Here is a 23,068-nt window from a genome sequence, read left to right as displayed (position 1 = left end):
GTAAAAGTTAATGTTTATGTTCTTAAAGCTTAAACATTTTCAGCTAAATCTGACTCTCTTAAACTCTGGTGACTTTCCTTTTGCACTTCTTCCCAGAGTGTAGGATGTGGTAAGTATGTACAGGTATATATATATATATTATACTATTTCTTGTTCCAGTCTGAAAAAAACTTAAGAAGTTTCCTTTAGCAAACTCAGATGGCAGTAAATGGGGTTTCTGAATTTCAGACCTATAGATATGCATCTAACAATGAAACAATCTAATCTGACATAAATATATAGGTCTCAGTGCCCAACTAAAGATAGTCATAAAAGCAGTCCGACTGAAATGAGCAATGACTAATATTTTCTTCCCAGGTATTTTTTTTTAAAAAGAACAACTTTAGACACAACCATTTTTTTAATGGATCAGAGCAAACTCAGGTTGTACATTTATACCTGATTTGGTTATCTTGCTCAGGAGACCAGACCCTGCCCACTGGACTTTTTGCTATAAGAAAACAGAGCTGGAAAATGCACTGGGAAGTGTGGTGTAACAATTGCTTGATGCAACACTATATAACAAATCACCAATATTCAGTAAGCAGTTGACATTATCTACTCTCTGCCACCCACAAACATAAAGTGTAGTTGATGTTCGTGAGCAGCTAACTTTGGTGCATTCCGGTCTACCACTAGCACACTTTATCGATGAGGTCCATTGCAGGTTGTACTTTACACACAGTTAGCCTCCTATTTTCAGCATGAGACTGAAAGAACTAATACTCTGAGCTCTTCTGCCCTGAAGAAAGATCCTGGATCTGGAGTGAAGTTGCATTTCCATTGCATCGTTCCAGTTGCATCGTTGCATCCATCTTTCTTTTTCATATACTACAAGATCAGTGTTCGTTTTGTTTTCTGTTCTTGAGCAGAATTTGGAATGTTCTTTTTTTTATCCTTTTGGTTTTCCATCAAGGCAAGATCATTCACGGCAGCTGCAATGAAGCATCTCTCCAGACTTTTAAAATCTCTGAGTGCCTCCAAACTGCCCTATAGAATTAAAAGTCAACCTTGCGGTGGATCTCCAGATTTGGCTTTCTCCGACTATGAAGCTCTCTACAAGAATGTGCCCGAACATTTCAATTTCGCAAGCGATGTGCTGGATAAATGGAGCCAAAAGGAGAAGGTATGAAACTCTGTCTGTCATGATTTCTTCCTAATATTATCAATCAATCAATCAATCAATCAATCAATCTTTATTACGGTCCAGAGACCCAACAAATCATTACAAATCAATACACAATTTTGTTGCATTGTGCAAAATATGAGCAGGCCAGGGCTGAACTGATATTACCCTTGCTGGTACCTTTCCTGGGAAAATCAGAGGCTCACTATGTCAGGTTCCTACTGGAAGACCGGACAAATGCTAGAACGTTAGCAGTGGCAAAGTTTTTATCTGTGGTTGCAAGAACAAATGAGCCCTATATTCTAAACAAAATGCTTGACTAATATTATCAGCCAGCCTTTCTTTGCTGTTTACAGTCAACAGTCATTGCAACAAAAACAATTAATCCAGGTGGAAGTGAGCATCAATTTTCTGATCCTCAAATCATCTAAACTTAAATTTGTAAAATTCCCTGAATCTTTTAAATTAAAATGCCCCTTTGGCAGTCAACACTGGTTTTTTAATAAAAAAATACCGGTAGCTTTCTTACTGCTGACACATATAACATTACTCTATAGGTAACAAATGAAACCATCTAATAATATTATGTCATCCCATAGACAGAAATGCATTACTACTGCAATGCGCTCTACGTGGCGCTACCTTTGAAGGTGACCCAGAAACTGCAATTAATCCAGAATGCGGTAACTAGACTGGTGACTGGGAGTGGCCGCCGGGACCACATAACACCGGTCCTGAGAAATCTGCATTGGCTCCCAGTACGTTTCCGAGCACAATTCAAAGTGTTGGTGCTGACCTTTAAAGCCCTAAACGGCCTCGGTCCAGTATACCTGAAGGAGCGTCTCCACTCCCTTTGTTCAGCCTGGACACTGAGCATAGCTGTCAACTTTCAGATTTGAAAATAAGGGATCAGCAGCCTCGAAAATAAGGGATCAGCAGCCTCACCTGTCCCAGGGACAGTCTACAGGATATCTAACAATCCGGGATAGCAGCGGGAAGCAGTAGGAAACAGAGCTGGAATAAGGGAATTTCCCGCAAAAAAAGGGAAGGTTGACAGCTATGACACTGAGATCCAGTGCCGAGGGCCTTCTGGCAGTTCCCTCATTGCGAGAAGTGAGGTTACAGGGAATCAGACAGATGGCCTTCTCGGTAGTGGCGCCCGCCCTGTGGAACACCCTCCCATCAGATGTCAAGGAAATAAGCAGCTATCTTATCTTTAAAAGACATCTGAAGGCAGCCCTGTTTAGGGAAGTTTTTAATATTTAATGCTGTATTGTTTTTAACACTTGATTGGGAGCCGCCCAGAGTGGCTGGGGAAACTCAGCCAGATGGGCGGGGTATAAATAATAAATTATTATTATTATTATTATTATTATTAACCTTAGAATGGACTTGAGCAACTGATCAAATCTCTCCATCATGTTAGTTCCTTAATAAGGGTTACCCTCCTTTGAACTGCAGTATTTCTTAGGACACAGTTGATAGTGCTATTAACTTAATTCTAGCATAAAGAATACACCTGGACGATACATCAATTTAATATGGCATTCATACCACTATGGAGGAAGTGAAAATAGAGGTGGGAGCAGGAAGCCGATTCAGTTTGAATTTAAAGGCAGACTTACATCATTTGCATTTCCTGAAACAAGGTTGAAACCAAATGCAGCCATCCTTCAAAATTTGCAATTTTCCAAATTTTGCAATGTGGCCCTCCAGCCAAATAGTTTGTAAAGACATGCATATACTAGTTTAAAGCTATTGGATTATATTTTGGTGAAAATAGCATGCTAATATGCATTATATGAGGGGAAATTGCTTTCAAAAATGTTTATATCAGGATAAATTTGTGCTAAAATACTGGTGAATTTTCATGAGAATTTAAAAATAAAAAAACTGCAAACTGATGGGGAAATATGAGATCTTGCCAAGCCTATCCACGTGGTTCAGAATTAGATCCCTGCCACTGTACTCAACAAGACTTTCTCCAAAATAAGTTTGAATTGGAATGTGACGTCAGAATAAAAGTTCATTTCATGTTCATTGTTGTATTTTACCTATAGTTTGGTAAATGTTATGCCGACATCTTTTGTATGTTTGATCAGTATTTATCGGTATTTACTTGTGAATGGCTTATATTCTTTTCTGTAAAAAGCTTAGAGGCTTCTTGTTGTACAAACAGTAGATAGATTTTTGGGTAAAGGTTTCTACTCTGCATGCAGAAGGTCCCATGTTCATTCCCCAGCATCTGTCAGGCTTCAGTAAATTGGCTCCCTGCCCCCCATGGTAGTAGATAAGCAGAACAAAGGAAAAGGAGTCTTCTTACCAGTTAGAAACTTTAATAATCACAGCGAGAGAACAAAGAATGCAGCTCCTAGAAAGGGCGGTGCTCCCAATTAAGGATCACCCCCCCTTCCATCCCTATTAATCTTCGTCATTCCCACGTCTTGTAATCTGAGCTTGTACCTGCTAATATTGTAACGTCTCATTCTCACATTGCAGAATGTTGCGGGTTGCCTTTAATTACTTACCGTATTTTTTGCTCTATAAGACTCACTTTTTCCCTCCTAAAAAGGAAGGGGAAATGGAGTGAATGAAGGCTGCGCAGCTATCCCAGAAGCCAGAACAGCAAGAGGGATCGCTGCTTTCGCTACACAGTGATCCCTCTTGCTGTTCTGGCTTCTGGGATTCAGAATATTTTTTTCTTGTTTTCCTCCTCCAAAAACTAGGTGCGTCTTATGGTCTGGTGCATCTTATAGAGCAAAAAATACGGTAATTGATTTATGAGAATGGGAACTATTTAAATGTCTCCTCTCTCTCTGCTCCTCTGCTGAAGAAGATGGATGTGAGAGTCGTCTTGTTGTTTTGTTATTTGCTTTATAGATAAAACCTTTGATGTTACTATTCCCACCACAGTTGCTTCTGCTGCATTCTGCTGTAAAGGACTGAGTTTACTATCTGCAAAAGGGCGTTTAATACTCACAGTACCCTCTGTGCTTTCTGTTCTGACACTTTCCGAGCCCTTCTTGACCTTGGGCTGAGCGGAGGAATGCTGTCCAGAGACTGAGAATCTGTTAACCCTCTTTCTTCCAGTGCTTCTTCTCCTAGCTGTTCCCCATCCAGTATTTCCCAGCTTCTGCCTTCTGAACTATGCCCCTCTGCAAACCACTGTTCCAAATCTATACTGTCCTCTTGCTCCTGCGAAGATTCAGGAGCAGGAGAAGGGGGAAACTCCCACCATTCCTCCTCAGTACAGCCCTTCTCAGCATGGTCCCTGACAGCATCTCCACATAAGCTGGGAAAGACTTCCATTGGAAACACTGGAGGGCTGCTACCAGTCAATGTAGAAGATACTGAACTATATAGATCTATGGTCTGAATCGGTATCAGACAGCTTCCTGTGTTGTAAAACGAATAACTATCCCCCATATACTTTTTCATCTTTTGTACCTGATAGGATGGAAAGAGACCTTCCAATCCCGCTCTTTGGTGGGTAAGTGGGAAAGGCGAGGAGGTGCGGTGGAGCTTTGAGGAGCTGGCATTCTTATCCAGGAAAGCAGCCAACATCCTCTCCAAAGCTTGCAATCTGCAGAAGGGAGATCGAATCATCATCCTCCTCCCCAGGGTGCCTGAGTGGTGGCTGATCAGTGTGGGCTGCATCAGAGCAGGTCAGTCAGGTCCTCTCTGTGCTAGGAACCGACAGAAAGATCCATTTTTTGCTGTGTCTTCCTCTCCTCTCTTTTTAATCACACTTTGTTTTGCTCCTAGGTGTCACCTTCATCCCAGCCATGACCCTGTTGACTGCTAAGGACATCTTGTACCGGCTCCAAAAGTCTCGGGCCAAATGTATAGTAACAAACGACGCCTTGGCACCATTGATCGACTCTCTTGCATCTGATTGCCAGTTCCTGAAAACTCGGATGTTGGTCTCCAAAGGCACCCACAGAGAAGAATGGCTGAACTTCCATGACCTGCTGAAGTGAGAATCTCTGCTGCCTTGTTAAGCAAGTCAGGGATAAGTCAAAGAGTGAGATACAGAAAAACCTGCAATCTTCATCCTCTAGACAGGAGATAAAGGAGATAAGTAACTATACAGCTTTTAGAAGACATCTGAAGGCAGCCCTGTATGGGAGAGTGTTTTTTTTTTACATGTTTAATGTTTTATTGTGTTTTAATATACAGTCGTACCTTGGAAGTCAAACAGAATCCATTCCAGAAGTCCGTTCAACTTCTAAAATGTTTGGAAACCAAAGTGCGGCTTCTGATTGGCTGCAGGAAGCTCCTGCAGCCAATCGGAAGCCACAGAAGCCCCATCAGACGTTTAGCTTCCAAAAATAGTTCACAAACCAAAAGAGACACTTCCGGGTTTGCGGCATTCAGGAGCCAAAACGTTCGAGAACTAAGCCGTTTGGAAACCAAGATATGACTGTGTGTTGGAAGCCAGTCAAGGTGGCTGGGGCAACCCAGTCAGATGGGAGGGGTATACATTATTATTATTATTATTATTATTATTATTATTATTATTATACCAAGGCGGTGGCCATGGTGATATTGCTTCCAGATGTTGTGCCCCAGGCACCATGGTCAATGTTCAGGGGTGATAGATATTGTTGCCCTGCAATAAATGGAGGGTATGAGGGATTTGGCCTGGAAAACAATAAAGAAAATAACCAGTGCTTGCAAAACCTTGTCACCCATTCAGTAGGGCTGGCCTGATACATTTTTTCTGCTGGAGAAGAACAAGATCATGCAAAGGGATGGGGGAGGAATCTGGTTTGCTTCAGATTTTAGTGTGAAACTACCTAATTCACAATTTCTGAAACAATATGTGAACTCAAAGGCAGCCGTTTTCAACTTCTCTGAAAATTGTGATGCAATTGTCCCACCAAATACTGTGTACAGAAATGCATACAGCGTGTGCATAAATATGCACACATTGGTGAAAATTACAGCCACAAACCATTGTGTGAGGAAACATCACTTGCAAAAATGGGCCAAACAGGCAAAGGTGTGTGCAAAAAATATGTATTTTGAGAGAAAATGTCCACTAAAACCTTGGGAGATTTTTCACGAGGGCTTAAAAAAAATATCACAAACTGATGCAGAACTTAAGACTGGAAGAATGAGAAACTGATGTAGATCATAATGGAGTCTTATGGACGAGGGCTCTGTACTGCAACATTTTGCTGCAGGTCCCACATATTCATTTTCTCATTTGTAGTCTGGTCATGCACACCAGAAGCCAAATCCCCATGCTACTCAATTAGTATAAAAATGCCTCTCATAAACGAATAAAAATAAAATTGACCAACAACAAGTTCAGGACAAAGGAAAGCATTACATAACAGAACCACTTATTGGATGCTACCAGATGTTGTGGGAAATGTTCCCTCTATTTCTACTGTTCAGAGATGAGTGTTGATCTTTACATAGCCAAAACAGCTCTATCCATGCACAAAGTGGAATGCTTCTGTAACTGAACCATTTGGTAACAGACACATCCAAATCCTAAAAGAATTTCACAATTTGAGCTTGCAAGATCATAAACCATTTTGACCACACCTAGTCCACTTTTACATACCTGCTTCTCTACTTTAAAGAGCTGCAGGTGATGATCACCAGCCTGTTAAAACAAGGAGTGAAGATCCAATGATCATCTACTTCACCAGTGGAACCACGGGTTATCCCAAAATGGTGGAACATTCCTGCAGCAGCTTGGGGATTGGACTAGCAAGTACCGGAAGGTATCTCCTATCCCTTTCTAAATTTTCAGGTGCGGGAAACACAACAGAGAGTCCTATATGAGGGTTGAAGAGTGACAATTTCATTGTGGCAGAAGTCATCATGTGCAGTAACTATGGCCTCCCCAAAAAGCTTAAACCACAATAAAGTGTCAATCCACAGACACCCAAAGGAGGGCAGCTGGACACAGCTGGGGTGGCTTGCTGGTGTTATTATGCAAATCTATAGTGTGACCACACTTGGGGTGCTATGTACATTTCTGGCCACCTCACCTCAAAAAGGATATTGTGGAACTGGAACATGTTCAGAACGTTAAAAGGAACCTGCTAGAACAGGCCATTGTGTCCAGTCCGAAGCCCATAAGAAGCCTCCAAGCAGGATCTGCGTGCAATAGTCCTTTCCCTACTTGTACTTCCTAGCAACTGGTATTCAGAGGTGTGCAGTCTTTAGACAAGCCTTATCCTCTGTGAAGATGTCTAATCCTTTTTTAAAGCAATTGAGGTTGGCGAACATCTCACCAAACATTGCCAACACAGCTAATCACAGTTTCAGGAAGGTTGTTTAAATCTGAGATATTGCCCAACCTTGATCAGCTTAAAGTCATCCCCCCCCCCCAAAACCCCACATCCCAGCAGTTGCTGTTCTTTAAGTCTTAAAACCAAAAGATCTGACCACATATGACTTTGTATTACATCTCATGTGGCCCTCAGACATTGGCTATTTAATTAAATGTAATTCTAGGGCACCTATCATAGAACTGTAGAGTTGGCAAGAGTCTCTAGTCCAATTTCCTACAATGCAGGAATGTCAGTTAAGCATCCATGGCAGATGGCCATCCAACCTCTGCTTAAAAACCTCCAGAGTCCACAACTTTCTGAGGGAGTCTGTTGAACAGCTCTTACCATCACAAAGTTCTTCCTGATGTTTAGTCAGAATCTCATTTCCTGTGACTTGTAGCCATTGGTTTGGGTCTTACCCTCTAGAGAAGGAGAAAACAAGCTTGCTCCTTCTTCCATGTGACAACCCTTTAGATATTTGAAGATGGCTAGCACATCGCCTCTCAGTCTCCTCTTTTTCAGGTTAAACATACCCAACTCCCACAACCGTTCCTCATAGGGCTTGGTTTCCAGACCCTTGATCATCTTGGTTGTCCTCCTCTGTACATGTTCCAGCTTGTCAACATCCTTAAACTGTGGTGCCCAGAATTGGACACAGTATTCCAGGTGTAGTCTGACCAAGGCAGAATAGAACAGCACTATTCCTTCCCTTGATCTGAACACTATACTTCTGTTGATGCAGCCTAGAATATTATTAGGTCTTCTTCTTTTCTTCACATGTACAGCTGACAAACCAAGTGTTCCCCATCTTATACTACACTTGTTTGCCTCCTTATTAACAGGAACTGGATGGACCTGAAAGCTTCAGATTTGATGTGGGGTTTCTCCGACACAGGCTGGATCAAATTTGCCTTCAGCAATTTGTATCCTACATGGATGCTAGGGGCATGTGTCTTTCAGCATGGCATGCTCCAGTTCGAGCCAACAACCGTTCTCAATGTAAGGCTAACATTGCCCTATTCGAAAGGCAGAAAGCATGTAAAATATAAGATGTGTGAGACCTCCTGAATCACATGATGCATTTGGAGTGTGTGTGCTTTCCCCCCCTAGACTCTCTCCAAGTATCCAGTGACGATATTCTGTGGCACCCCAACTATTTTCCGTATGCTTCTGCAGCACGACGTTAGCAGGTACAACTACCTGGCTGTGGTTTCTAGAACTCCACCCTAGAGTAACTTGATTCCTGTTTGTTTACCTCACTTCAAAGTCACTTTGCCTGGCTTGAGTCCAGTGATGGCTGGTGCCTGTCGGAACTGGTTGGGCAAAAGACAGGGAGGCCAACAGTAGGTGGAGCCAAAGAGAAAAAACTCCCCTACTGGTTCTAAGTAAGAACTCTATGGGAGATGACTGAGGGTAGACTTTGATGGGGCACTGCACAATTTGCCTGAATAGACCAGCCTCTGCTGGCTGACTCTTTCATTGTCCTTCCCCTTTTCAATTTTACCTCTATGTCTATAAAATTCTCAGAGTGTGGATCCAGCTGAGGCCAAATTGGCGCCACTCATTCTTTGCTTTTCCATGTGTTCTAGATAAAAGTCAGATCTGGTAGAATTAAAATGGTTGTCTCTTTTTAGGAAGACTAAATGTTTCTTCATATCCTTGTTCAGATACCAGTTCAAGAGTCTGAAACGATGCCTGAGTGGTGGGGAGCCAACCAACCTTGAAGTGATTGAGCAGTGGAAAGCTCATACAGGAATAGTAATCCGTGAAGGCTATGGGCAAACAGAGACTGTATGTTTGCATTCAGACACAAACATATATGCCAATGAGCAACAGAAGCCTATCAAATCTGTATGCATGCTTTCCCCCCCCCCCCAAACTCCCCAACTTTGATATGTCCCTCAGTCCATATTGATCATACATAATTCTTATGCAGTACATTCATGATTTGCCTGCACAGGTAGAAATGGGGGGAAATTGACACCCAGAAGCCCAGGCTCAATGTGATGCCAAGAATATCTGATTGGGTGGGGTGAGGGAATGGAATGGAATACCCTGTAAAAGAATGTGGCTGTTGTTTTTTGGAATCCTTTGCAAGAAGACTTCACGGTGCAATTTTTTTTGCAGGTCCAGCTTGCATGAACCTTCCCCAAATCGGTAAAGAGGCAGATGGTTAAAGTCAACTAAAATTTATCTGATTCACTAAAATCCATAGTTACACACACACACACACACACAGACACACAGAGAGAGAGAGAGAGAGAGCTGATTGCACATCTACCTTTTTTTCCTCAGACCATACTTTGTTCAACCCCGAAGGATATGAAAGTCAAGCCGGGGTTTATTGGACCGTCATCTCATCCCTTTGATGTCCAGGTAGGCATGTTTATAACACAGGGGAGCCGTAATGGTCATCTTGGTTGTAACAGCCCATGTTGTATGATTTAATATCACGATACCATATTCTAGTAAAACTTAACACTCAGCTAAAATGACAAAATGGAAAAGCTTGCATAACCCACCCTTGTTTATCTTTCTTTCTAGATAATAGATGAACATTGCAATCGCCTGCCTCCTGGGGAAGAAGGAGACATTGCTGTTAAAATCAAACCCAAAAGGCCCTTGGGTCTCTTCTCTGGCTACTTGGTAAGGAGCATAGGTGCCAACTCCCTGAGGCCCTGGGCACCCACAAATTTCAGTGCCAAGGCCATGCATGCTGCATGGAACCCATGGCCCCAGGCACCCACGGTCGCAGGGCCAAGCTGGCACTCCTGGTAAGGCGGGATCCTTTCAAATGGTTGGGCATTATTCAAGGAATATATGATCATGAGTGTTTCCTCAGCAGACACTAGGAGGACAAAGACTTCACCAAGACCTACTGGCTTCATTTTTCTGCATTCTTGCTTCATGCACTGAGGGTTTTTTTAATATTTTGGTCCATTTTTGTTCATTCATTTAAGGTCCCAGGGCAGGTGGCAAAAATAAAATACACAATTATAAGACACTTGTGACCAAAAAGCAAACAACTTAAAAACAATTCCCTATATCAAAACCATTCAAGAATGTAAAAGCAATCAATTTCACCTCTAGAACCATTTAAAAAATAATAATAATAATAGTTCCAGTACAGATGTCAATTGAGGTAAGAAATATATCCATTTAAAGGACTGTTGAAAGAGGAAGGTCTTTCAATGCTTATGGATGCTGCCTTCCTGGAAAGATGTTTTTGGATGAAAGTGTAATTTATGGATTCTTAAAAGTAAGTAAAAGTTTTAAAGGGGTATTCACCAAATTCATAGAGGATGTAATTATTATTATTTGTTGCTTTCCACAATAAAATGACTCAAATTGACTTGCAAAGCCATAATATGACCATCAGTTGATGGGAGCAGCAATGGGAGGGTGTACTGAATTGGAAAGACCTTTGATCTGATCCAGCAGGACTCTTTGAGAATGATATTGACAAATGTATGAATGTTGTGGAGACGGGAGAGACTGAGACATCATTAAGCCCCAGCTTAAGGCTCCTGCTTTCTTGCGTACATCTTTGAAATCTCTGGAAAACCAAATGTGAGAGCCAACTCCTCACCCACCAAAAAAACCACAAACACACACACACACACACACTGAATTTGTTGTGGCAGGAGAACATTCTGTCTGTGTTTCTAGATCTGCAACAGGCCCTTCACAAGGGCAGGACACCCCTTGAAGTTGCCGGAATCGAGAGATGAATGTTTCCCTCTTTGGCTTTAGTGATCTCTGCTGCATTGTTCTTAGGATGACCCTGAGAAAACAGCCTCGACAGAACGTGGAGACTTCTACATCACTGGGGACCGAGGGATCATGGATGAAGATGGCTACATCCGGTTTGTGGCAAGAGCTGATGATGTCATCTTATCTGCTGGGTAAGCCTATTTTATGGGCACTTGGCTGAGGTGGAATGGTGGAGACCGTCTCCCCAGCCTGACCTTTCCAGAGAAGAAGAATACAGTTCAGAATTACAACAGGGGTTTGAGGGAGGTCACAGCTCAGAGGTAGATGAGGGGAGAAGTTGGGAAATAATGGGAGAGGAGGAGCAGGCAGAGCAGGAGCAGCTGGCTGACATGTTGTCACTAGAAAGCATTCCAGACCCACCATCTCCCAGAAACCGGCGAGCCTTAAAAGTAGGAGAGCAAAGAGCTCAAAGACAGGCACCTATAGAGGAGGTGGGAGAGAAGGGGGGTGGAGCTTCACTGGGACAAAGCCATTATCCAAGAGGCTGTGTTCCAAAGCCTCTCTCTGTAAATATTGAATAAAAAGCAGATGGTAAGAAACTTTTCTTTGTCTTTGTACATTCCCGGGCAACCAGCCATGGGAGTTGCTGGCAGCCACCTGGCAAAAACCAATTCCAAACAACATACTTCAAATCAACTCAAATTCAGAGCAGAGACAGACTTTAGAAGACATGTGGAAAGGAGTAAACATATCGGTATGTAATGAATGAAGCTTTGCAGGGTTAAAGAAAGAGAAAAATGGTGTAAAAAGTATAAAGATCTACATTAGACACAACAACTTAGAAAGAGTAAAAATGTCGAGGTCTTAGAACAAAGGAAGGAAGTCAATATGTGTATATGTATGTAATGATTAGATTAGAATGATGATATGGCTTTATTTGTAGATGTGTGTTTTTGTTTTTTGTGTTCTTTTTTCTCTTGTGTTTTGTTGTTTTTTTCTTGTTTATACTGTTTTATTTTGGATTCAATGTTTGTAATTTTTGTTGTAATTTTGCATTGCCTTTTTTTTAAAAAAAGAAGGCTTGTGGAAAGAGGAGCATCTTTAGCAGGCTCCCAAAAAGGACTTTTCTCCAAACCAAGATACTGTATCTCAAATGTTATAACCTTTCCTATTAGAGGAATTGCTCTATCATCTTCATTGTATTTGTTGCCCTTCTCCAATTCTGCGGTATCTTTTTTGGGGGTGAAGCATCCAGAAAAGAATTTAACTTGCGCCTCTCAGTATGCAAAGCGTGTCTCCTCATGTTGAGCTATGGCCCCTCCTTGTTAGGTATCGTATCGGGCCCTATGAAGTGGAACATGCCTTAATGGAACACCCAGCAGTGGCAGAATCGGCCGTTGTCAGCAGTCCAGATCCCATCAGGGGAGAGGTAACATGAAATGGACCACCATCCACAGTCAGCACCTGGACAGCAGACTGAGCAGGCAGACATGTCACTTGGTGACAATTTCCTATTCCCCACCCTCCTTATGATGAGATGCACTGTATTTCTACTCAAACAATGCCTCTTATTCCCAAATTTGCATGAATACATATCCATTCACATATATCCATTCACTGCACACAGGTGGTGTAGTGACAATAAAGGTTCATTATTATTATTATTATTATTATTTCCATTTTTATGCAAAATCTTGTAGGTTGTGCAAGTGTTGATTGTGGCCTTTCTTTTATTTTTTGGGGGGTGGTAGGTTGTAAAAGCCTTTATCATCCTGTCGCCTGCCTACGAGTCACGAAAGAAAGACCAATTAATTTGTGAGCTGCAGGACCATGTCAAGAAGACAACAGCTCCCTACAAGTACCCCAGAAAGGTAAGAAGAGGGTTCGCAGTTCCTGGGCATCAGTCTTGAGGCTGGATTTAACAACAGGCAACCCCAGCCAGCAGCCTTGGGCGGAGGTATAGCCTGCCAACTCCAACATTTGAACTGCCCAGTCGTGTTCAGGTGGGGAGGAGCAGCCTGAGCAACGGACCAAAGTCAGGAAGTCTTCGCTCCAGTCTGCTGTCTAGGAATAAAAGCCTTGGACACTCAGTACAGTCGTCCAAAGAGTAGCCGTCCCTCCCTCCCCTCACGCTGCTGTTGTTTAACATGTAATCAAGCACAACTCTGTATACATGATGAGAGTGTCTTGCACGCTAAATAGCTCAACACAGCTCCAAATAATGCAAGCTCAAATAATATATATAAATATACAGTCTCAAATCAGTCTTGAAGAGATATATACAATCGTGCAAATTACTATTCAATGCCACCAGGTTCAAGAGTTCAACTGCAATTTACTGAAGGCCAGGGTGCAGGTTCTCTGCGTTAAATCTTGTAGATAAGAAACTGTGTACGAGGAGGACTCTGACAACGAGACGTCTGGGTAAAATCTCTGTCTCGTCTTCCTCCTTCAGGTCGGTCCAAGTACACTGACGAACAGGCAACTTAATGCTCACAATTAGGTCATGTCCTGCCTTGCATGGGCACTCAGCTTCTGGTAAAATGCTGTTTAGCATGTGTCTTAACCTTGCTTTTGCTTCCAGGTGCACCCTGTGTATTGACCTTGCTATGGTTTGAAATAATAGTAATAGTAATCTTCTGGGAGCAAATTCCACAGCTTATGTATGTACTGTATGAAGAAGTACCTCTTATTATCTGTCCTGAATCTTCAAACATTCAGCTTCAATGGATCACCCTGGGTCTAAGTCATTGAAACACTTCTATCATCATTTCCCCTGGGAAAGGAATGACTACAATGACCAATAAAATGTGCTCACCTCTCTCTCTCTCTCTCTCTCTCTCTCTCTCTCTCTCTCTCTCTTTCTCCTTGATCTTTCAAAACAGATAGAGTTTGTTCAAGACCTGCCCAAGACAATTTCTGGAAAAATCCAAAGGAAACAGCTGAGGAAGAAGGAGTGGGAGAAAGCCTAACAGGACTCTGAAACCAGCATGAAAGGACTGGTTTTTATTTGTCTCAATAGTCTCAGAGGTAGATGATAGATAGATAGATAGATAGATAGATAGATAGATAGATAGAAGCCATCAGGGACAAATTAGACATCATCAATCACCTATCAGCATATGGTAACGTTAAAGGGTTTCTGACTATGCATGAAGCTTGACGTCAGTGCTTTCCAAATCACTTCAAGGTTGGATTACTGTAATGCACTCTGTGTGGGGCTTCCCTGGCACCTGACCCAGAAACTGCAGCAAGCCCAGAATTCTGCAGCATGGTTGCTGACAGGAGTAAAACTCCATCTACATATGACACCTCTGCTCAGAAATCTGCTCTGGCTGCCCATTGGTTACTGCGACAAGTTCAAAGGCGTAGATTAAGCCCGTAACAGTTTGGAACCAGTTCGTTTGTGAGATCACCTTACCCCATAGATGACCACGCAAATTCCCCCTACACCTAATCTTTCCTATCACCTCCTTTAAGTAGAGATTCCGTTTGTCTGCACCTCCTGCATGCACAACTTGTGCCAGTGGCGAACTTTGGGCTTTAAAATTTCAGCTGCACTCTGTGCAATGCCAAAATTTGGCACTCCCCATGCCTTCCGTTGTGCATCAATGTTTCAGCACCCTCTCAACTCAGCACCCAATGCGGGCGAACCAGTCATGCTCCCCTAAATCTGCCTCTTCGTATGCCCAACTTCTGCGCTGTGATTTCTTACTGAATATACTTTAATAATGGGCAGTGGAACCCAATCATCCATTTCTTAATCTGTTCAAGGTTACAGTTGCAAAAACAAAATAAAAAAGAGCTCTGTTCATTGCCAAGTTGTGCTTAACGTTGTTTTTAACCATACATCACCTGAAGCAAAAGGACGTGTGCAACCTTAGTGTGCTCATTTGGTTGTTTATATCATAAGCATTCGGTGAAACACAGGGCAAAGGAGGTGTCCCCTCTCTAAATAACTTTGCTACCCATGCCTTCAAGAAGACCCTGGTTCTCTTTCATTGCCACAAAGCCGAGCTCACAAACACATCTGCTCAGACGCAGCCTGGGAGAACAGCAAACCGGTCTGATGGCCAAGCTGCCAATTATCTTTCAGCAAAGACCTCAATGGAGTGATTACTGGGCAAACAAACAGCAGTTCCCAGAAGGAATGGTGCCAAGTGCCGCCCCACAGGTGAATCTATAATACCCCAGCACTTTGGGGGATAATGCTGTGTTTCTACAACATCTAAGCTTTTAATTGATGCTGGCGAGGGAGACGAGGTCAGCTTTCTTCCATCTCATAAGGGTAATTCACATTAATAGCGAGTAAGAAGGACACTCCTGTTGGGTGCAGAGGGTATCTCCGTGCCCTTTCATGCTTCATGCTTGCTAAACAAAATGAGAGCAGTGAGCAGAAGACTAGATAGGAGCTGGCTCCCAAGGAAAGCATTTGTCATTGGTAATGAGTTCTCCAGGGGACGAGGCTCTGCTTGTTTGGCACAGATACCACCTTAGCAACACAAACAACAGAAACATATTGCCCTGCTTATGGACTTCCCCATAGAGACCTGGTTATCCACCATAGGAAGCAAGATCCTGGACTAGATAGAGCCTGGATGTGGGGACCATTGGTCCTCCAGATGCTGTTGTACTATCATCTTCATCATCCTCTGATGCCAGTTGTAGCTCAGCAACAACTGGAGGGCCAAACGTTTCCCACTCCCAAGTTAGACTTTTAGCCTGATCCAGTAGGTGTCCTAGGTATGTATTTAGTAAGGACAGTCCCTATTATGTAGTAAATGGCTCACTGCCCATATTCATCTCATGGTGGTGATCAGCTCAGGCTTCAAGAAGAGCATTAAGGACCTAAGAAGAGCCTGCAGGATCAGGCCAATGGCCCATCTAGTCCAGCATCCTGTTCTAGCAGTGGACAACCAGATGCCTGTGGGAAACAAGCAAGCAGGATTTGAACACGAGCACTCACCCCTTCTTGTGCAAGCTGCACCTCCAGTTTCCAGTTCCTGGTTTTGGGCAGTATTCTGTCCCAGCCAACAGTCCAAGATCAAGTGAGGCAGGTGTAATGGGGGGTGGGCTTGTGGCAAGTCCTCAAACACCAGATCACATACCAATAGCACCAGTTCCGAATTCAGAAATGTAGGGGTTATTGTGCTAATTTTACTGGTTATAATGCTAGCACTTCTTCCCCAGTTTCTAATATTCCTTTTACACTGCAGCGCCATGTTGTGTTATGGAACTGAGACTTTTTAAAAAATAAATAAAAAATCAACATTCCACCACATTGTGCTAAAGTTTAAAAGGGCAAGGAAAGACCTTATTTTGTCAATGCAAAACTCAAGCAATTTTCCCAGTTGCAAATGGATTCCCACCCCCCTCAAAACAATCAACACCAGAAACAAGTGCTAAATCTCCACTAGATTTCCAGAAGTGGCTTTCACATTATGGGGACGACCACCCAAAGTGCAAAAATGAACAAGCAAGCAGCACAAAGATGGACTTAGGTGTCATCTGAATGTGGTCAGACTCAGCTCAGATTCCAACAAGGCAAAATCTAACACAGCAGAGGGCAAGTCTGGACAAGCAAGGTGAACATAACACCTAGTCTAGAAGATGGGCTTGAATACTACTACTACATACCCTCCAAGTGTCCCCATTTTCCAAGAACAGTACCAGAATTACAGAAGCCATCCCAGTTTCTGATTTCATCCCAGAATGTCCCGGTTGTCCTTTTTCTTTCCCTCCATGTCTCGGAGAACAATTAAAAATGGTGTACGTCTGTGGTTGCAAAAACGGGAGTCCTGTTTATATGGAGAATAAATCCCTGAACCAAATGAAGGAAATGTTGATGGGGCATATAATCTTGAAGGAAAGACTCACTAATCCGCTTTCAGTTCTTTAATTCCAATGCTTCTGCAGCCAGCAGTTTCTTTGGAAATGCAGGGCGTATCTATTTCTTTACAGCCATACCTTGGTTCTTGAACGGAATCAGTTCTGGAAGTCCATTCAACTTCTGAAAACATTCGAAAACCAAGGCGCGGCTTCCGATTGGCTGCAGGAGCTTCCTGCATTCAAGCGGAAGCAGTGTCGGAAGTTCAGCTTCCGAAAAACATTCGCAGACTGGAACACTCACTTCCGGGTTTGGGGCATTCGGGCGCCAAAACATTCGAGTCGCGAGGCGTTCAACAACCAAGTTATGACTGCATTGTAAATGGAGCCTTACACTGTCTACTCAGAAGTAAGTTCTGCTGTGTTCAAGGGATGCATTATTATTTCTGAGGCTTTCAAAAGGTACACCTAGTAACTGCCTGTTTATTCCTCAAAACAGAAGCATTTTTTTTCTTTATACCCCTATGCTGTCATCTCCTGAGATTTCCCATCATCCTCCCTCAGTCTTGCCAAGGGAGTCAAAATTCATTGAAAACATGGTACTTGGAGGCAGAATTATGCAGATTGATTTAATGTGCCTAATGTATTCATAACAAAGAATGGTGGTTGCCCTAACCGATGGCTTTAATTGAATCACAACTCCATCCCTTAATAGATGTTTTAATATTTTAAATAGCTATGCCCAAGGGCCTTTGTGCAGCTCAACAAACTTATGCTAAGCCATCATTAACTTTAGGCATTTTGCCCAAATTGCTATGATGAGTGGAAACAGTACAGCGCTACGGCACAACTGGAGCAAGAAAATGAAGAACCACACAGGAGAAAACAAAAGGAGATTGGGGTCAATGGTGGCTCAGTATCAAAATATGCTTGTTCTGTTCTTCATTCTAAGTGAGCAGGTATTGTACCAGGGCTGCTGTCAGCAAATGGTGTCCTTGGGCAGTTGCCAGGGTCCCAACAACCTGGTTCACAGCTCTGAGAAATGCTAGGCAGCAGGGTCTAGCTGCCATTTTAACTTCCCACATTGTCCAGAACCAAACATCATTCTGGGGCCTTGTAGGAGATTAAAATGGTGCCCCCTGCCCATCTTGAACTGCTTGAAGTAGTGCAGCTCCCTGACACGACTGCCAGTTGAGTGTGTCAGGGTCTACAAGCAGAGGGGGAGGCCACTAGAGAGTGTCAGACTAAAATCTGGAAGACCAGGCTTCAAATCCCCATGAACCTCAACTGGGTGACCTTGGACCAGTCACTGCCCCTTAGTCCTAACCCACCTTGCAGAGTTGGCTAATATGGAGAGGGTTAGAAAGAGCCATATACACCACCTTGAGCTCTTTGAAGGAGATGTGTGCTTTACTGACTGACTGACTTAAAGAACGAACGAACGAATATTGGCATTGGCCATCTGAATGGGAGTGTTTTCTTCCAATCCAAATATTTTTATTTATTTATTTGGAGGTGGGGAATTATAAACCACCCTTTATTCAAAACAGGATTCCAGGGTGGCATGCAAATAAATTTTAAAATGACAGAAACATTGCAACACAAACTGATACGAATAAAATTAAGAAGACTAAAACTGTTCAACAATCAAAAATGACTGCTAGTAGTCTCAACCCCGGGCAATCTGGATAAGGTCTGGAGTGGGGAATACAGGGTTAAGGGCCCTACATCAACCTCCACCAGCTGCTACCTCCCCATGCATGCCAGTTACTTACTTAAAACAACAACAACAACAATAACTAGGAATTGTTAATTGTATGAATGCCATCCTGTATAGTTCTACCTGTACCACAAAACTTCCTGAACTCCTATATTAGCTATCTCCGCCCCCCAAATCTCTGCTGGCACCATAGGGTGAAATTATAGCTTCACCTGCAGCGGATTAGTTATTGATCTGCAGTGAGAGGCCAAGGAAAGGCATGGCTAGTATACGTTTTCTTTTCTGCTCTTCGTGGCTTAAAAAAAAAAAAAAGGATCATTGGTGAAACAAACAACTTCATTCTCACAGGGGAATAATCCTTTCCTGCGAAAGGCCCTTATAGTATGAACAAGACTCATACGCTTTGGAGAAGCCGGATTGAGGAGCAGGAGTTGGCCAGAGGCTCTTTCCCTCTCTGGTGGTGCAGGATGACATCTTGTCTAAGCCAACTGCCTCCAGGTAACAATGGCTTGCTTGCTTTTGAGTTATCGGTTCTTCCATGCACACCCTGAATTTGTTTGCGATTTCTTATCTATCCTTGCAACAGTCCTGTGAGGTAGGAAGGTTGCCCAGCACGAACTTTCTCATCGCTAGTCCTACTGCCAAACTAGATGTGATGTCACACTTTTTTAAAGAAGGTAATAACTGGCAGGGGGCTGATCTGGACCAAGAGAAGTCATAGGAGCTTTACGGAAGTTGTTTTAGACTGCTTTTAGTATTGTGTTGTAAGGTTGTGTTTTGCTGATGTAAATTGCCCTTCAGGGTGAAGGGCAGGTAATTAATAATAGTAATCATAAATAATCATAATGTAACTCTTTGCCCCATCCGTAATACTGATTACAAATGTTGGAGGTATTGGGTTCAGTTCACATACAAAAGGTGCATCTAACTAATTCACCATTCTCAAAACAATATGTGAATTGAAATGCAGCCATCCGTTGAAATTTGCACTTCTCCAAATTTTGCAGTGCATTTCTCAAACCAAATAATGAGGACAAAAATGAATATGCTAGCAGAAGGCACACAGAGCTTGCATATATTAGTGAAAATAGCATACAAAACTACATTGTGTTACCCGGGGCTTAAAAAACAAACAAACCATGAATTGCTGCAGAAATACTGAGAAATGAATTTAAGATTGGGGAAATGAGAACCTGAGAGGGGCAAAATTGACAGATCCTTCCATCTGCTAGTCATGTTGTGCTTGCATGCCCTGTGTGTCTATTTTGTATTCTTTTTAAATGTGTATACTGTTTTTTGTGCATTTAACTGTTTTTTCCCCATTTTTATTGTTCATTCCAATTGGGTAGAAGGCAATTAATAAATTGTTAATCATCCTCATCATCCTGCATTGCATATCCTATACAATACAAATGCAAATAAACATCCAAGACAGAGATGTAATAAATAAATAAAAAATACATTTGGCTGGAAAAGCTGGCTAGAACAAAAATGTCCTTAGTTATTTCGAGAAATTATAAATAGTAGCTAGAGGAACTGGACTAGATGACATCTAAGTCAACAGTTCTATGGTTCTATAACAAATAATGATTCGTTTTCTCTTTTCTTGAAGGACCAAATCACCCATGATCCCAGGTCCACTCACATTGCAACATGGAAATCTTACTCAAGCTCAAAACACTCAGGCCTGTCTGGAGCTGCCAATCACTTTGCAGGGCATTCCAGAATGACAACAAGAGGTTCGCTTCACTCAACCTTTCACACTACGAAGCTATTAACCGGGGTGACAAGGAGGTCCCAGAGTACTTTAATTTTGCAAGCGATGTGCTGGATCAATGGTCCAAAGCTGAAAAGGTAACCTTCCTCCCCACTCAGGGTAACCATTTCCTGCTTTACTGGGGTGATATGCCAAGACAGTGCTTGAATTTGGGAGGAAGGGGGATCCTATAAAGAGAGACACCTCGTTCCTGGCCTCCACCAGTTTTTAGCCAAATTGCATCCCCTGTAACCTTCAGAAAAGAGTAGCTAAGGTAAGTGTCTCAAAAGATAAGGCAACCAGGAGCCCTCAACCCACTTAGTCATTTAACTAGGCAAAAACAGTCATCTTTCACCACGTCTTTGGCCTTTACTTATCCATGGTCTCTTTGAGTGAATGGGATGTTTTAATCTAAAAACTAAGGCCGAGGGGCCGGATGTGGCCCAATCGCCTTCTAAATCCGGCCCGCAGACGGTCCGGGAATCAGCGTGTTTTTACATGAGTAGAATGTGTCCTTTTATTTAAAATGCATCTCTGGGTTATTTGTGGAGCATAGGAATACATTCATTTATTTTTTCCCCAAAATATAGTCCGGCCCCCCACAAGGTCTGAGGGACAGTGGACCGGCCCCCTACTGAAAAAGTCTGCTGACCCCTGTTCTAGCTTGTAAAAAACGTTTTTTTCATTTTTCTTTGTTTTATTTTTCTCCAGTTTTAACGTATCTGTTTGCTTGCTTGTTTTTACTGCAAATCACTTAGTTACTTTGGTTTAAAAAAGAGTGACCAATAACAACTTATTGTTGTTGTTGTTGTTGTTGCTATTATTGTTATTATTACCACTGCTGCTACTATTACTCTGTTCTGAAGGTTGCTTACACAAAGCTTACATGGTGGTTAAACTGTGCCCAGACTTTACTGAGCATTCGTTACAATTTGTTTGCACAGCCTGCATTTATGTATTGGTAAAAGGGCTGGAGACTTAATTTAATTTTTTGCAAAGGGGGGCTGCTGTTGTATGATACAACCTTATCCATAAAGTCTCTACCATAAACTGGAGAACACTGTGAAACTGATGCTGTTTTGCAGGATGGAAGCAGGGCATCCAATCCAGCCCTCTGGTGGATAGACGGCAAAGGGAAGGAAGTGAGATGGAGCTTTGAGGAGCTGGGAGTCCTGTCACGGAAAGCGGCCAATGTGCTCTCTGGCCCATGTGGTCTGCAAAGAGGAGACCGAGTGGTTCTCATTCTGCCACGAGTCCCAGAATGGTGGCTGCTGAATGTAGCATGCATTCGGTCAGGTAAGCACATCTTGGGTGCTCTGGAAACTCGAGAAACTGCTGTGGGTGCCAGTCACAAAATGACTGCTGTGGGGTTGCATATTGTATGATATAAATTGGCTGCTGCATCTAAAAAGGAGACAAAGACACAAAATGGACCATGCAAAAGAGGTTCTCCACCACTGCTAAGCAGGTCCGGGCCTGCGTTCTGTCTTAGAAGAAAACTGGGTGTATAGTCCATCCGTCCCCACATACACTTTTCTTCTATAAGCCCAGGGACGGAAAGAAGAAAAAGTCCCATTGAAAGAAGAATGGATAATGAAGATGATGGACTATGTGGAGATGGCAAGGCTGACCAGGAAGATTGGGCACCAAGAAGATAACAAATTTAATAGAGAATGGCATAACTTTATAGAATATAATATTAAAGAACATTGAAAAACTTTAAAAACATTTGCAGGATTTACATAACACTTTACATAACAACAGATAAAAGTATAACAATTTGGATAAATGTAATTATATGCAAGTTTGACCAAACTGCGGGAGGCAGTGGAAGGCAATGGAAGACAGGAGTGTCTGGCGTGCTCTGGTCCATGGGGTCACGAAGAGTCGGACACGACTAAACAACAACAATTATATGCAGTTTTAAAAGGTGAATTTTGGAAGCCAAGGGAGGGGTGGAGGGAAGTCTGGGGGTTCAGGGAACCCCATAAAGGTACTGATATGACCATGGTTTTAGGGAAGTGTGTGTGTGTGTAGAACGTTTTCCTTGTTGAATCTTTGAAAAAAAAATTCTAAAAAAGGAAGAAAAGTGGGATAATAAAGTAAAAACAAAAGTGAATCCATAAAACCTAAACACCATTTTGAATGTGTTGGTCTTCTAGGGATTGTGTTCATGCCAGGGACACCTCAGCTGACAGCCAAAGATATCCAGTACAGACTCCAGGTTTCGAAGGCCAAATGCATCATTACTCATGACACCTTGACCCCTGCAGTAGACTCCATTTCATCTTCTTGCCCCTTTCTGAAAACAAAGTTGCTGCTCTCCGATGGCAGGAGAGGGGGCTGGCTGAACTTCAAGGAGCTGCTTGAGTGAGTAACAGTTGCTTTATTTCTACGGCAGGAGAAATGTCCTGGTAGGGTTCAGAACCGGCAATGAACCCACATCTCAACATGCATGTTCCTCATTGCTTCCTCCAAAGAATCCTGGGAAATGTAGTTAAGGCTGCTGAGTTGTTAAGAGACCTCTCTTCCCCTCAGAATGCTACTATTCCCAGACTGGCTTAGCAATCAATTCCTCTTTCCACGGGATG

At 42.6% G+C, this 23,068-nt stretch overlaps 1 protein-coding gene across 1 annotated transcript in view; it reads left to right on the top strand.

Annotated features, from left to right (window-relative positions):
• Positions 1 to 23,068, top strand: part of LOC308462452 (uncharacterized protein) — a 35,263-nt gene continuing 12,195 nt past the window's right edge. The window contains exons 1-18 of the mRNA XM_080980109.1: positions 1 to 109; positions 956 to 1,165; positions 4,620 to 4,830; positions 4,931 to 5,141; positions 6,763 to 6,906; positions 8,304 to 8,460; positions 8,572 to 8,651; positions 9,129 to 9,312; positions 9,757 to 9,837; positions 10,006 to 10,107; positions 11,239 to 11,366; positions 12,505 to 12,604; positions 12,927 to 13,046; positions 14,061 to 14,131; positions 16,169 to 16,223; positions 20,357 to 20,575; positions 21,563 to 21,773; positions 22,640 to 22,847. Coding sequence (XP_080836235.1) covers positions 980 to 1,165; positions 4,620 to 4,830; positions 4,931 to 5,141; positions 6,763 to 6,906; positions 8,304 to 8,460; positions 8,572 to 8,651; positions 9,129 to 9,312; positions 9,757 to 9,837; positions 10,006 to 10,107; positions 11,239 to 11,366; positions 12,505 to 12,604; positions 12,927 to 13,046; positions 14,061 to 14,131; positions 16,169 to 16,223; positions 20,357 to 20,575; positions 21,563 to 21,773; positions 22,640 to 22,847 — 2,468 coding nt within the window. The 5' untranslated portion in view covers positions 1 to 109; positions 956 to 979. The remainder of the gene's footprint in view (positions 110 to 955; positions 1,166 to 4,619; positions 4,831 to 4,930; positions 5,142 to 6,762; positions 6,907 to 8,303; positions 8,461 to 8,571; positions 8,652 to 9,128; positions 9,313 to 9,756; positions 9,838 to 10,005; positions 10,108 to 11,238; positions 11,367 to 12,504; positions 12,605 to 12,926; positions 13,047 to 14,060; positions 14,132 to 16,168; positions 16,224 to 20,356; positions 20,576 to 21,562; positions 21,774 to 22,639; positions 22,848 to 23,068) is intronic.

The sequence above is a fragment of the Podarcis pityusensis genome (assembly GCF_964106645.2).
Source record: "Podarcis pityusensis genome assembly, chromosome: 14".
NCBI lineage: Eukaryota > Metazoa > Chordata > Lepidosauria > Squamata > Lacertidae > Podarcis > Podarcis pityusensis.
The sequence above is the reverse complement of the archived record's forward strand: the minus strand, read 5'-3'. Positions and strand labels throughout refer to the sequence as shown.